The sequence below is a fragment of the Vulpes lagopus genome, chromosome 7 (assembly GCF_018345385.1).
Source record: "Vulpes lagopus strain Blue_001 chromosome 7, ASM1834538v1, whole genome shotgun sequence".
NCBI classification, from domain to species: Eukaryota; Metazoa; Chordata; class Mammalia; order Carnivora; family Canidae; genus Vulpes; species Vulpes lagopus.
In genome coordinates this window covers 77,913,684-77,929,526 of record NC_054830.1, presented here as the reverse complement: position 1 = coordinate 77,929,526, position 15,843 = coordinate 77,913,684, and the positions used below count along the sequence as shown (strand labels likewise).

The 15,843-nt window shown below is 42.1% G+C and overlaps 2 protein-coding genes across 5 annotated transcripts in view; one reads left to right on the top strand and one right to left on the bottom strand.

Moving 5' to 3' along the window:
- TSTD2 (thiosulfate sulfurtransferase like domain containing 2) overlaps nucleotides 1–4,776 on the bottom strand; it is a 36,822-nt gene extending 32,046 nt beyond the window's left edge. For 2 of the 4 annotated variants that reach the window (XM_041762947.1, XM_041762945.1), the window contains exons 1-2: nucleotides 4,620–4,776; nucleotides 2,200–2,412 (exon numbers count right to left, since the gene is read on the bottom strand). In XM_041762947.1, the coding sequence (XP_041618881.1) occupies nucleotides 2,200–2,364 (165 nt within the window). In that variant the 5' untranslated portion in view covers nucleotides 2,365–2,412; nucleotides 4,620–4,776. Of the gene's footprint in view, nucleotides 1–2,199; nucleotides 2,413–4,187; nucleotides 4,537–4,619 lie in introns of those variants that run through there. The other 2 variants (XM_041762946.1, XM_041762948.1) reach the window with 2 other exon arrangements.
- A 51-nt stretch (nucleotides 4,777–4,827) lies between these two features.
- NCBP1 (nuclear cap binding protein subunit 1) overlaps nucleotides 4,828–15,843 on the top strand; it is a 36,885-nt gene continuing 25,869 nt past the window's right edge. The window contains exons 1-4 of the mRNA XM_041762944.1: nucleotides 4,828–5,293; nucleotides 12,843–12,931; nucleotides 13,494–13,594; nucleotides 14,826–14,982. Of these exons, the coding sequence (XP_041618878.1) occupies nucleotides 5,260–5,293; nucleotides 12,843–12,931; nucleotides 13,494–13,594; nucleotides 14,826–14,982 (381 nt within the window). The 5' untranslated portion in view covers nucleotides 4,828–5,259. The remainder of the gene's footprint in view (nucleotides 5,294–12,842; nucleotides 12,932–13,493; nucleotides 13,595–14,825; nucleotides 14,983–15,843) is intronic.

Genomic DNA, 15,843 nt, shown 5'->3' with positions numbered 1-15,843 from the left:
CAGCAGTTAGGGCCTCTATGGAGTCTGTTCAAGGAAAGAGAGGCCAGGATGCAGCTCAGAGGTGAGTGAGGCCTACAAGGGGAAGGCAGGTCCTGGTAAAGGAGGCAACTTGGTAGGGTGAGTACATTGATTATTCCATACAAGAGAACAAGCAAAAAAGAAAATATACTGGGACCGATTGGAACTAGATTTCTCACCAACCTCATCAAATAGGGAACTTATAAATATTGGAAAGGGAGAGTTAGAAAAAAACTCTTGTGATGCTGGAATGGAACGGAAAGTATTGGCATGTGCTCATGGTGTGATTAATACTGAGACAGTAGAAAATACAGAAGTATATATACATCTAGACATTTGTGTATTCATCTATATATTTTCCTAGCTCCATACACCAGAGGTCCTGGGAGAGGCAATATTTGGTAGCAATGAGCTCGCAGAACCTCTGGGTTTTGGTTTTTGACAGTCCTTCACTAGAAGGAACCAGAGCTCCCTGAAGAAATGTCTGACTCCAGGGATGGGTCAGGAAAAATGCAAGATGACCTTGGAACACCTTGTTGAATCAGAAAGTAAGGAAATGCTCAAAGAATGATGGGAACAAGTCAAAAGGACGTAGAGACTAGCTTGAAAGGATTCCGAGCAAAATGTGAGATGATTTGATCATAATAAACAATAACATAATGGACTGTAACTCAACAAATAAAATGTAACCTGAATGCACACGGATACAAATAAATTGGGAGAAGAGAAAGCTCTTCTTTACAGCAGAATGCCAAACACTAAATCTAGAAGGAACGAAGCAATTAGAAAATCACCCTTTAGCAGCCATCACAGTAACAATCAACTAAGCAGAGAAACATCAATGAATCTAAAGCTAGAAGATGAAAGCTGGATGAGGAAAAAGATAATTACATAGGCCCAAAGCATTTCCCCCCAAATGCTAAGTAATTTAAAAGGGAAAAAAGAAAAATTTATAGCAGAAAAATCTGACAGACACTCCCTTAATCAAGTAAACAAAGTTCACATCACCACTAATGGGACAAATCGCCACTGTGAACCACCTGATAGACTGTAGCCAGATGAACACAGCATCTCTTGTGGGATAGTCTTGTTAATAAAAGCACCAATCTGAATCTAATCATAAGGAAATATAAGTTAAAATCAAACAAAGGGATATTCTACAAAATAACTCATGTAATCTTCAAGTATGTCATGGTCATGATTTCACAGGAGGAAAAAAATAAGAAAGTGCTCCAGACTGAAGAAGGTATGAAACACAACTCAATGTAACATGTGATCCTAGAATGGATCTATAAAAGCCATTTGTGACACTTGATAAAACAGGAATGGAGCCTGTGTACAAAGGGGATATGAGGGTCCACTATACAATTGTGGCAGCTTTTCTCTAAGTCTGAAATTATTGCAAGATAGTACTTGAAAAAAACCTTTCTGTACCCTTTGCGTTTCATTTTCATAGACATCTGCGTGAGATGAGAGCAGAGGCATGGTGGGTAAGAGGTTATAAGCAGAAACATCTATTATTCTTTGACATGAAGCCAACAACAGCTACCTGCAGAAGGATAGCAGACAGAAAGTAAGAAAACTAAGTCTCAGTTGCATGTCCTCAGGTCATTTTCCTTGCTCTGACCTTCAATAGGAAGAGGTTTGAGTCAATGTTCTCTGCAAAAAAGGATAAATGGCATAGAAGAGCAGCACACCAACATCACCTCCCATTATAATCTAATCCCAACTGTCCTCAGCAAGCTTGCACAACCATTTTGGACCATTGTGTCCTTTCTCCTAACCAACAGAACCCAGCCAGCTAGATCAGATCAGGAGTCTTAGATGGCAACTGCCCTACTGCCTATCTGTTCTCCCTATGTTAAAGTCTCCTGGGCTCCTGTATTTCTATCCATAGGTGGGAAAAGGAATCCAGCCCATCTGTCTAGGATCTGTCCTCAAATACTCAACCATAAGTGTTCCATAGCCACACCTTGCTCATGATTCTTCTTTGCCTGGCACTAACTTAAGATCACTGGATAATGATTCTGACTAGTACTTTGAGCATGGCAGCAGCCTCCTGTCTCATTAGCCCTGTACTCCCTGGAGGAAAACCTTGACGAGTGGTGACCTACTAATAGATGTATCTGAATTAACTATACATAACGATCCTGAAACATCAACAGCAATAAGCAATTTTACCTTTTTTTTGGCAAACGAGTATTTCTTCTTCGTACAGACATCTAACTCTGCTTTGAGACTACTACTGGGATTGATAAGCCTTGTGTCTTTTAAATCAAGGTCTGAAAATCTTAAAACACAGGCGTCCAGGTCATCTCCTTGGTCTGGTGAAGTGAAAGAAGGCATCTGGTTTAGTTGCAGTAGTGGGGCAAGTTCCTTTCAGTTAACTGTCTCCTAGAAAGCAAAGGAAAGACAACAATGTCAGTCTCTGATTACTACTTGAAGTAAACTTGAAGCGAATCAGTATCAGGCAAATAAGCATGGGCCTAGCAGCCCAAGCCATCCATCCATTCACTCATTCATTCAATAAATAATTGTTTAGCACCTACTCTATGTGAAGCACTGTGCTAGACAATGGGAATAGAGCAGTGAGAGAAACAAAGTCTCTGCTTTCTTGGAAGTTTATATTGCAGTGGAGAGAGACAGAAAATCAACAAATGATTTTTTTTTTTTTACAAGTGAATATCTTGATTAAATTTAAAAAGTCAGATAGGAAAAAGGGCCATGAAGATAAAAACCAGGGTAAAGAGAGTGATGCAGGGCACTTAGAAACAGAGAGTAGGTAAAGTCTTTCTGAGGCAGTAGCATTTGAGCAGGAATTTAAATTAGGGGGTAAGCCCTGCAAACATTTAAGGTAAATGATACCAGAAAAGCACCAGGTACAAGCCAAGCCAACCAAGCCGTGTGCTAGTAACTTTGGTTATAAACACTTTGTTCTTTTTTGTCCTTTAACTTTAGAGCTAAAATGCAAATTCCATTCCATAGACGAAATAACAACCAAGAAAGCCCCATTTTAATAAACAGAAGAAATATAAAATATAAAATCATTATTGTGGGGCAGCCCGGGTGGCTCAGCAGTTTAGCACCGCCTTTGGCCCAGTGTGTGATCCTGGAGACCCGGGATTAGTCCCACATCAGGCTCCCTGCATGAAGTCTGCTTCTCTCTCTGCCTCTCTCTCTCTCTCTCTCTGTGTCTCTCATGAATAAATAAAATCTTTAAAAAAAAAAAAAAAGCATTAGTGTGGCCAAATCTTCTCAAAATGGACAAACTTCCAATCCCACTCAAGCCACCACCATTTCTCAACTGAATTATTGCAACAGTCTAATTGTCCTCCTCCCCATAGAGGTTACCAAAGTCCCAAAGGCTTCTCAACATACTCTGATGATGTCTAAAGTTCACCACCTCTCTCATCTACTACTGTCCCTTTGGTCACTCCTCTGATTGCACTATGTCTGTTTATTCCTAAATGGGTCACCAACACTGAGAAAGCAAGAGTTTTCCTTTGTTCACCTCTGCATCCTTAGCACTGCATGCATATATAGGAGGTGCTAAATGTCAATAAATACAATATTTGTTGAATGAAATAAACACAGTGACTGGGTAGCCAGGGAAGATTTCATTAAGGACCTGATGTTTGAGTTGAGACCAAAACGACGAGGAGCCATCCATGCAGATTTAGGAGCAGAGGCAAAGGAAACAGTATAAATTCCTAAACGTGGAGAGAAGCTTGCCTTACTAGAGAAACAGGAAGAAAGTCAGAACGGATGCAGTACAGTGATGAAAGAGCACAGAGGTAGCCCCAGGTGGCTCAGCGGTTTAGCGCCTGCCTTCCTGGAGTCCCGGGATCGGGTCCCGTGTCAGGCTCCCTGCATGAAACCTGCTTCTCCCTCTGCCTGTGTCTCTGCCTCTCTCTCTCTCTCTGTGTGTGTCTCATGAATAAATGAATAAAATTTAAAAAAGAAAGAAAGAAAGAAAGAAAAAGAGCGAGCACAATTCTTTAGGTCAGGGTATAGAATTTGCAATGCAAAGTAACTGGAGTGTTGTACACCGAGGCCTAACGTGGTCTGATTCTGGATTACTCTTTCAAGTAGAGCTGGCAAGATTTACAGATAGACTTGTTCGGTAGGAAGTGAAGGAAAAGGAGGACCCAAGAATGACTCCTACCTACCTACACTTCTGGATGAAGCAATCAGGTGGACGGTGAAATGGGTATGGCTGACAGAGCAATCGGTTAGGACAAGAGAATGAAACAAGGGTTCCAGTTAGACGCGTGAAATTTCAGCGACCACGGACAAGGCAGAGAAGCAGGCGCGGTGCTCATCAGAGACGTTCAGGGCAAGTCACGCTCGCACACATGTAAAGAGGGGCCGAGTACTGAATACATTACTAGAGCAATCACCTGTTCCTCCCCCAGCAACAACTGAGGAGGAGGAGGGGCAGGGTAACCGCGCGGGGAACCCGGTCTCCCAGCCCCGGGGGCCGCAAGCGCAGCGCCGCCCCCCGCCCGGCCCCACCCCGCGCGCCGGGCCAGGCCAATCGCTCCGCCCAGCTCTCCCGACGAGGCAAAAGGCCCGGAAGTGGGAGTAAGAGGAGCACGCACCCGCCCGTCCCGGTCCTTCCTTGGATCTTTCTTCATCGAACCGTCTCCGCCTAGCAGTCGTCACGGCTCCGCGTCCCAAGAACCTCCACCAGCCCCCGCCTGGAGTTCACGGAGAAAGGAACACGGGAGACGTCACCTCGCCCCGGAAGTCTTCGAGGGCGGACGCGAAAGGGCCGCCGGGAAGTCCTGAGCCCCAGGGCGGGTCCGAAGTTGAGGCGGGGACTCCGGCGTGCGTTGGTGGCCCGGCAGCCGCCGGGTTTGGCTCCTGACCGGCCGCCTCCGGCTGGCTGAAGGGGCGGTGCTTTCCGCGTGTCCCCGGAAGGACTTAGAGCGAAAGGCGGGAGAGGGAAGCTGCAGAGAGGCGGAGGAAGCCCGAGGGGGCGGTTGCGTGCGAGCCGGACGCCCTCGGCCTGCTGAGCTTCCAGACGCCGGCTCTCCGGCCCCCGAGCCCGCCGAGCCGTCCCCGCACCCCCCGGCCGCCTCTCCTGCCTGCGCTTCCGGGACCCGTCGCCAGCGAGTGCGCCTGCGCGCCGGCCCCTGCGCGCGCCTCGTCTGTGTCCTCGCACCGGCCGGCGGCCCGACAGTTCCTGCCGCGCTTCCCGCCCGGCCTCTCTCAGCTCGGCGGCGCCCGGCGTGCGGCATGTCGCGGCGGCGGCACAGCGACGAGAACGACGGTGAGTGCCCAAGGCCCGACCGCCGAGGCCGCGCCCAGGTGGGGGCCGGGATCGCGGGGACTCGAGGAAAGGATGGGAAGCCCTCCCCCCGCCGCACACGCACACGCACGCACACCCCCCCACCCCCGCAGCGTTCGGGGAGCCCGGGAGAGTGGAGCGAGGATGAGGCCCGGCGACTTGCTAAAAGGCCCCGCTCCCCTCCGCCCAGCTCCTTTAGTCGTCGGCCTGCTGGACCTCTGGTCTCTAAGAAGTCTTCAGGATTTGGTCCTCGGTACCGCCGAGCAGGGCAGTACACCTGGGTCTGTGCGGCCGCCTCTTAGGCACAGTGACAGGTACCCGCTAGTCCCAGGGTCTCGTTTTGACCCTCAGACTGCACCTGGAAAGGGCTCCCAGAGAGGAAGGAACAAAGCGGTGAGTGGGGAGATCGGAGGCATCGCAGTCTGAGCTCCGCTGTATCCGTCATCCGTAGATTTGCCTTCTTTCATGCTCCAAGGAAAGAAAGCCGTCTGTTACCCACACTCAGGTCACTAACAAACAGATGCACGTCGTTACAGTAGATTTCGAATTAGCTGCAAGTGTTATTTCCCTCGTTGAAAGGGAAGGGTGCTGGAAAAACTTAACTGGAGAGCCCTTAGGGATTTGGATGGTTGCACTCCAGGGTGATGATCGCGGTATTGCCACCATAAAAAAAAAAAAAAAACAAAAACAAGGATAATTTGGCAGGTTAAAAACAGGAAAATATGCTCGCCTTACAGGAATCAGTCAAGAGCATACATCCACCAAAAAAGGAAGAAATTGAGTAGTTCTGTTACTATGTTCCAGGTTATAGAATATTCTATATTCTTTAAAAGGGATGTGGTATAATGGTTAAGAGGCCAGACTTTGGAGTCAGAGGATTTAAGTTCAAAGCTAGACTCCACCATTACTTCATAATCTTGCCCAGGTTCTAGCACCCCTGGAAACTTTAGTCTGTAATGTAGAAGTGTAAGGATACCGACCTCTGTTCAGTTTTGTGAGGGTCATAAATGAGTTAATACATGTAACAAGTATCTCATGGTTATATTTGCTTACTTAGCATCTGTTAATGCTTGAGAGGTGACAAACGCTGGCACATGTCAACAATATAAGAAAAAAATATGGAAGAAAAAATTTCATTTAATTGATTTTCTTCACTAACATTTGCCTGTCTTCGAATTTTGGGGCATTTAGGAGTAGGAGCAGAATCACATGTCTTTTAACATTGAAGCATCAGATTTCTGCTAGGGAATGGCTTGAGAGGATATTCTAGTTCATCCTTATCTGATGCCTGAGGATCCGGAGTTTTAGTGTAATACACATGGAGACATAGCAGTGCCAGGACTCAGATAAAAGGAAATCCAGGGTCTCTTCACTACCCAAGTATTACTATGCTGGATGCCTAGATTTTTTTTTTTAAACGTGTGAGGTTTTGTGTATGATGTACGTGCAGGGCACAGAAAACGGTTTTCATAGGCTTTGAATTTTATTAACAAAAAACTAATATGCCTGATGCAATTTGCTTGGGGTTTAGGGAACTTGAGTCTTTTAAAGTTCTTCTCGTTTTCTTTGCTTTTCTCATATTTTCTTTTCTCCACTCTTCTCCCTTTTAGGGTACCCTTAAAGGGAGAGAAAATGTTTCCAGAGGGCAACCTGGAGAATTGGATGTGAATATGTAGAAAACAGCTTTTGCTTTTGCTATTGTGATGGTGGCATAACTTTCTTGACAGTTTCTTTTTTTTTTTTTTTTTAAGATTTATTTATTTATTATAGACATAGAGAGAGGCAGAGACACAGGAGGAGGGAGAAGCAGGCTCCATGCCAGGAGCCCGAAGCGGGACCCGATCCCGGGACTCCAGGATCGCGCCCTGGGCCAAAGGCAGGCGCCAAACCGCTGAGCCACCCAGGGATCCCCTCTTGACAGTTTCTTTTAATACTAGCTGGACAGTAAATCATGATCCATTTGGATCTTGATGCAGGAACCTAAAAATAAGACAAAAAGAAGTAAAATGAGTTCATTAAAGTTAACTCTGGTGAATAATTTAGTAGTAGGACAGTTTGTATATAGTTCCTCTTGGATACTATATCAAATCTGGAACTTTGATAAATTGCCACAATTTGGATCAGCTGGGGTTTACCATAAACAGTGATCTGAATCTTTTAATTAAGCATCTACTAATCTTTTTAAGATCTGAAATATTAGACACTTAAATGTTATAGAAGGCTGTTTTAAAATGAATTCTGATAGTCATAATTAAGTAGATACACCTGAGTATTTCTGGATTATTGTCAGCTCTTATCAGTCATTGGCTGTCATGACTTTCCATATGCTTGACAAGATATAATTATTTATTTAACAAATATTTAAGGGTGCCAGGCACTATCCTAACTACTGGCGGTACAGTAGTGGACAGTATAAAGATCAAGCCTCCCTTTTACAGACAGAATACAATCAAATATAGTGTATCAAATGGTAGTAAGTGCTATGGAGAAAAATAAAACTGGGGAAAGGGGGTAGAGACTGTAGGTGAGGTGGATTTACTGTTTTATGTCAGTTGATCAGGAGAGGCCTCACTGAGAATGGTGTCTGGTGGAAGATTTGCAGGAAGGGAGCAAACCAGGTGGCTGTATGGGGAAAAGCAATAGTCTAAGAAAAGGGAACCACAAATGCCAAGGACTGAAGGCCGGAGCATTCCTGTGGTGTTCACAGAAAGCAAGGAGGCCAGTATCCCTGTAGCAGAGTCAGAGGGGTGGGGCTGGGGGGGAGTTGTAGGAGCTAGGATCACAGAGGTAGCAAAGGATCAGCTCATAGAGGGCAGTTTTAAAATTGTGTCTCTTTGTTGAGACTAGAGTGTCCAGGCTTAGACTACCAACGAAATTCAGCTGGTGGAGTGAAGTTCAATTTATAGAGAAGGAAAGGGGAATCCTGAAAGGGAATTTAGCAAGGATGGATACTGGTCCAGTGCTAAAACTAACTAATTTCTTAGAATCCCTTTAAAAATGTCTCTGAAGGGGGACGCCTGGGTGGCTCAGCGGTTGAGTCCCACATTGGGCTCCTTGTGGGAAGCCTGCTTCTCCTTCTCCCTCTGCCTGTGTTTCTGCCTCTCTCTGTGTGTATTTCATGAATAAATAAATAAAATCTGTTTTAAAAATTTTTTAAAAAGAATGTCTCTGAAGAAAAGGAAAAAATATCTGCAAAGCTTTAATGCATATAATATCATTATATGCATTCAGTTCAGTACATTATTTTGTTCTTTTAAGAAAGTATTTGTATTATCAAATACCTTTGCTAAAAACCCATTTTAACCCCCTTTTTAAGCTACTTAGAATTAGCGCCTTATCTTTTAGACTGTGACTACTTTTTTAACTTGTAGAAAAAATGATTAGAAGTGAAGGGATTTGTTACTCGAAGGAAGAGTATAGTTTGTTTCAGGTGTGATGGTCACTTCTGCTTTAAATCTACTTTTCCCTTTTGTATGGTTGGTTTTGCTACTTTCTCTTTTACAGGGTTGGTCTTTGTTTTCCAGTTAGTGCGCTTTTTATAATAATTCAGGGTATAAGATGTACAGTATATCCATATAAAGTTAGGATCACCTTACAGGGAAAAAGTTATTTGTATGTGAGGATCCTTTCAAAGGGTTTTTGAATTTTTTTTTTAAAGATTTTATTTATTTATTCATGATAGACATAGAGAGAGAGAGAGAGAGAGGGCAGAGACACAGGCAGAGGAAGAAGCAGGCTCCATGCAGGGAGCCCGGTGTGGGACTCGATCCCGGGACTCCAGGATTGCGCCCTGGACCAAAGGCAGGCGCCAAACCTCTGAGCCACCCAGGGATCCCCTGGATTTTTTTTTTTTTTAAGATTTTTTTATTTATCAGAAAGAGAAGATATAAGTGCATGTGAGAGCAGGGAGGGGAAGAGACGGAATCTCGGCTGACTCCATACTGAGTTGCAGAGCCTGATGCCAGGCTCTAGCTCACAACCCTGAGGTCATGACCTGAGCAGAAACTAAGAGTTGGATGCTCAACCCACTGAGCCACCAGGTGCCTCATAAATGGGTTTTAATAAAGATTGGTTTCTCTCTCCTATATAAGCCAAGGGTGTCAGAGTGAAGTGGCAATATGTAACTGAATCTATGTTGTAAAATGTTTACGTAGTTACATTTAATATAAAATCTATTCTTTGGGAGCTATCCTAGATATATTTCCTTGAGGGTATATGAAAACATTTAGCTAATTCCCAAAATTTTATTCTAATGAAGCTGCTTTACTCTGCATACCCAGGGTCTGTTTTGAGTTCAATATCCTGTTACTGTTGTGAGTTCAGATGCGTCTAGTTTTACCAGCCCTCCTTTATATCCTCTCAAATATCAGGTGAGAGTGGGGCCTATCTTAGTACTTTCTGCCTCCTCCCCTTCTCCAAACAAAACTTGTGCTTTCATACAGTCAGAATGGGAAGAGAGAAAATAGGAGTTGCAGTTTAGGGAGGACTATGTAGTTGTATTTTCTAGTTTTTCTTTAGAAATCCTACCTTCTCACAGCATTATTTTCTCTTTTTCTAGGTTATAAGAGGGTCTGGGAGGGTTTCTTTAAAGACTGGGGTATGATTCCAAATAGATTGGGGAACAAGCCAGCCAGCTGGAGAGTTAATTTAGGGAAGATGTGAAGGGTGGGATGTGAGATAAAGGGTTGGCGGAGTAGATGAGCCAGAAAGGAGAGAATGGTGGCTAAAGTTTCAAAAACAAAAAACTGCTCTCGTTCAGCTAGTTTTTCGCCATCTGCATTTTTTCAGCCTTACCATAATCTGTTTCTGAAGAATACTATTAGTATATTCTACTTTCTAGAACCAAGGTGCTCACCATCGGCAGTGTTGATATGTCCGGCTGGATTATTCTTTGTTGTTAGGAGTTATCCAATGTAATATGTTTAGCAGAATCCATGGCCTCTACCCACTGGATGTCAGTAGCACTTCCCCATTTGTGACAATTAAAACTGTCTCCAGAGACAGTATGTACGTCATGTGGCCCCTAGCGGGGGCAAAATCTCACCAGTTAAAAACCACTGCTCTAGGAGAGGCTATTTTAACAGCCTGGCTGACAGCTTATAAACATTGCATTGAATATGTGGATTTTTTTTCAGGGAATACATCCTGCAAATAGAAGACCTTTGTGTAAAAGTTGGCTGTTTGGGTGGTGGAACCTTTAAAGATCCTGTAATGTAGGTTTGATGCATATTTGAGAATCAAGGTCACTGATTCCACCGTGTCACACATGTACACTTTACATGGGCAGATATCTCCAGGAATACATCTCAACTGTCATAGTGCATGCATGTTATATTTTTTTATGGGATTATCCTCTCAAAACTATATTCATTTGTTACTTAAGCCAGATCATAATGATAACTAAAGGGTCAGGGTGTCAAAGCACACAGTGCTTTACTCTGTGGACTTTTATAGTACTTCCGTCTTGGTCCTATCTAGTTAGTAATAGATTGGTTTTATTCAGCTTAAGTTTAAGGTACTTGAAGACCGTTTCAGTCATTGAAGAGACTTGGGGTTTTTGTTTTGTTTTTTTTTTTAAAGATTTTATTTATTCATGACAGAGACAGAGAGAGGCAGAGACATAGGCAGAGGGAAGAGAAGCAGGCTCCATGCAGGAGCTTGATGCGGGACTCGATCCCGGAGCCCGGGGTCACATCCTGAGCCGAAGGCAGATACTCAACCGCTGAGCCACCCAGGCATCCCTTGAAGAGACTTTTGACACCCAAGCTTAGAATACCAGAGTGCTATGTTTTATGAGAATCACCATATTTTAAGCCAGATGTTATAGAGGCAAGTAGGTGATTATGAATTCTCTAAAAATGGCTCTATTCCTTTGGCTATAGAAGTCTGGAGACCATTTAAGTTATATTTAACTTACTCCTGGGTAATCCTGTACCCAACTGCAGATTTCATTATTAATGCAGATCGCTAGCACTGCTACAGAGTTTTGCTTCCTTGTCCACATGTTGTCCTAATAATCTAATTGGTGGAAGCCAAAGTTGAATTGTATTGGGACACTAGCCAACGTTGTGTTTATCAACAGCATCATGTTCCATACTTAACATTGTTAATTTAAAATTGTTAAGCTGTAGATTATTCCACAAAAGGATGTAAGGTGTGTATATTAAGGTTTTAAACAAAATGGTAAAAGATGATTAATAGTAAGAATCTTAACAGTAATAGACTATCCAGTGCCTAAGTTTGATTTGTAGTTTGTTCAGCCTGAATTCTTCAACAACCAAAAGGACAGTTAGGTGATTGGTAATGATTTGGGTATGGTAGATGGTTTTTTTTTTTTTTTCTTTTTTTTAAGATTCTTTGAATGAGGAGTACCTGGGTGGCTCAGTCGGTTGAGCATCTGCCTTCGGCTCAGGTCATGATCCCAAGTTTTGGGATCGAGCCTCCCGTTGGGCTCCCTAATTATCAGGGAGACTGCTTCTCCATATGCCCCTGCTTGTGCTCACTTTTGCTCAGTCCCTCTCAAATAAATAAATAAAATCTTTTAAAAAAGAATATTTGAATGATAATGGTTTTTGAATAGACTAGTAAAGTAGGAAATCATAAAACGTACTTTTCTACCACTGATTATTTGATCAAGTGTTCAGGTTGTTTCTTTGAGTATATATCTGCTGATTGTGATTCCCATTGCTTGAGGTAAACTGTACTCTAATTCTGCATGGTCTATAGAACCAGAGCTATTAATTAGAGTTGAAAGTTCAGACACTTGAGAAACTAGTGAGGAATGCTCATGTTTTATGCTCCCATTCTCATCTTCTGAAGTTTTCCTCCCTTTTTTGCCTAGTCAAGTCTTTCCAAAGCATTCAACTTGGTTTTATACCCATATTTCATTGGTTTACATAATAATTTTCATTATTAGGATAATAAGTATTACTGGCACTTAGAGACTTTAGGACCAAGCAACTGAATATCATCAGTGAACAATTCAGTTTAAAGAATGGGAGTAGCAGTACAGGAGTGTTCCAGAAAGTATTCTAACTACTAGTGGTTAGGATGTTGTAAGCAGTGTTCCTCCCTATCCCCAGAAGTGGACAGGGCTGCTGCATTGCCTTTGTAGGGCACTATTCACACCAAATTGAACATAACTAATGCCTCTTGGAGTTTAACTGTAGTGTCCCTGGTTATGGAGACCTTTGGTGAATGGAGCCCCATCAGGGAGGTGGTGGGTCAGTTCCTGTGTGGGGCACCTGGGTGGCTCAATGGTTGAGCGTCTCTCTTGGGCTCAGGTTGTGATCCCGGGGTCCTGGGATCAAGTCCCACATCAGGGGCATTAGCTGGCAGGGAGCCAGCTTCTCTCTCTGCCTATGTCTGGGCCTCTCTCTCCATCTCTCATGAATAAATAAATAAAATCTTTAAAAAGTGTATAAAAAGTAGCATTTCTGATAGGAAAGAGATTATAGTATTTAAAAAGTTAAATAAAATTTGTGGTATTAGATTCATCATGTAATGTTAATTTTTTACATTGTTGAAACAGGAGGACAGCCTCACAAAAGGAGAAAGACCTCGGATGCCAATGAAACTGAAGATCATTTGGAATCCTTAATATGCAAAGTAGGAGAAAAGGTATGTGCCAGATAGACACAGACTGATGGGCTTAGGATTGTAGTTGACTGTGCTTGATTCACTTCTGCAGCAAAACTTGGTGATATAAGTTTTAGATGAAACTTGTATTGCCATGCATCTGTATCCCAAAGTAAATGTATATTAAACCCTTGGGATGCAGGTAATTGGGAGTTAAACGTTCTTAATAATATTCATAGAATTTGAGTCTTAGACCTTAAGAAATAATCCTCTCAATTTATAAATAAGGAACAAACAAGTCTTAGCTACCTGTGGTAATTTGCTTAGAGTCATGTGTTAAGTGAATCAATTGCAGAAACACAGGAGAACAGATGATGTCCTTCCATTTCTAATTCTTACTCTGCTTCCTCGGACTGCTTGCTTTTAAAATTTCATTTATTCTCTTTTTATGGATTTCTATAGAGCAATAATTACTGATTTATACTAAACCTGTCTTAGTGCCTTATGCATATAAGGCTTTAACGTTTTTTTATGACCACTTAGAAAATTTTCACTCACTAATTGCTGAGTACTTAACAGATATTTAATATGCTGTCCTCTACAGAGTGCCTGCTCTCTGGAGAGCAACCTAGAAGGCTTGGCAGGTGTTTTAGAAGCTGATCTTCCTAACTACAAGAGCAAGATCTTAAGGCTTCTTTGTACAGTGTATGTATGCAAAAGATTTGTGAATCCAGGTGATAATGTATTATCTACTTTTAAATGCTTTGGGAATGTTCAAAAGATATGTTTACTTTCCATATTTTTTATTAGCTTTCCTTCTAATGGGAAATGTATACAGACAAAGTGACCTTTGGTGAACTCTTTTGCATAGAGATAAATAGGACTAACATTGAGCATTTTCCTTATGTTTCGTTTCTTGGAACCTTAAAATCATTTGAGTTGACTATTTTTTAAGTTTGAAAGTAGACACTTCCACATTTCAGAGAGTTTCTTTGAAGCACGTGCATTTAGATATATACAATATATAGAGTTTAATGTGTATTTTTAATCAGTAGTACCAGCCAAACTTGGGAACTGGTCACTTGCGTAATAGTTCTTCTCAGAAGACTGAAGAAGCTTTTAAAGATATTGATAGGCATAATCTTTCTTTGAGTTAGGTTAACTAGACCAAATATTATTTAATCTGTGAGTAAATTAAAGTGGGAGAAGTCTCAAATGAAATCATGAAACAGTATCTCCCAGTGGTGGAATTAACAATCCAGGCTTTCTCATCTCTCAGATGGACATTGATCACTCTAACGTGTGCTTTGCAAAGAAATAGTTAACAACTTTTGGATAAAAGGGGTGTAAAGAAATCTTACTATGTCCAAGTACCATGTTGACATTCAGCAATTTAGCTGATAGGAACTTAGCTGGAAGTGGTTTTAGTTCTGAATTTTTTCTAAGCAACTAAAATAGTGTTTCTCAAAGTGGAATTCTGATCCTGTGACATTTGGTTAGCTAAGTTTAGAAATGGCGAATGTTCCATCTCCCTCTTAATGATTCTGCATTAAAGAAACTTGTTTCACCCAGCATTCCCCAGATGTTTTACCATGGAAACAGTTTCTGTAGAACTGCTCTTAAAGTCCACTAAATACATTAGAAGAAAACCTGGTCTAGCATTAATTATACTTACTTTAGTTTGATAAATTTATAATTAGAGTTGTTTTACTTTTAATTCTTGGATTAATTAGAATTAAAATAAAAAATTACAGGGGTCATGTCCAATTCTTCTCAACATTTATGCCTTTTCTGAAATAGTTTTAAAAATATAGCTCAAAGGAATCCTGTTCCAAAGTTAGTAAAATGACAAAAGATTTATATAATATAGAATCGAGCAGCTTAACATAATACTGTCGTTTTGGGGTTTTCTTGTTGTACTGGGTTCTCAAATCAGTGCACGCCTGTTACCTGAGAAGTTGACAATTTATACAACATTAGTTGGACTGCTGAATGCCAGGAATTACAACTTTGGTGGAGAGTTTGTAGAAGCTATGATTCGTCAGCTTAAAGAATCATTGAAAGCAAACAACTATAACGAAGCTGTATATTTGGTAAGTTACTTTTTTAGTATATTATGATGATTGGGTTGGAGGGGGAGAAGTGAGCTACAACCAAGGAATTTTTTCTTTCTCACCACAGTAGCTGCTCTTCTGAAACCATTCTCACTAAAGGTACCACAGAGCTCATTACCAAATCCAGTGGCTTCTTTTCACTCTAAATACTAGTTGACCTTCTGTAGCATGTGATGCTTTACACTACTTTCTTATCTGTGGATTTCTGCAGCACCACTGTTTCAGGACCTCCTGCTGCCACCTCCCTTCTATTTCTCTGTCTCTTTTTACTGGGTAATCTTCCTTTACCCCTTATATTTTGTGTTTCCCAGGATTCTGTCCTCACTTCACTTTAAACACTCTCTCCTAAAGCATTCTCCTTCTCTCTCATTTCGTTACAAACCATCTTTATTTGAGTGACCCTTCCTAACAAGTTGGTAATCTGTATGTCCTACTTCAGCCTTTCTCCTGAGCTCCAGACCTGTATTACAGATACTACCTGGATAGCCCTAAGATATCTTGCCTGAAAGTCCCTTACTTACAAAAATCCCTAAATGTATCATTCTGTCTTCCCAAACCACACACAGGGTCTGCTGTCTACTGCATAACCCATCTAGGGACTTGAGCATTAATGTTTGTCTTCCCTTTGCCCCCTTATCCTGTAAGTAGTTCCCACATCCTGTCATTTCTGCCTCCTAAATTTCCCTCTGGCCTGTCCCTTTTTTTTTGTCTCCAGGACCACTAGCATAGTTCATGCCTTCCTCCCCGTGCCTTTTATTTTAAGTAAGCTCTGTGCCCAACGAGGGGTTTGAACTCATGACTCTAAGATTCAGAGTCTTATGCCCTACTGAGCCAGGCAGA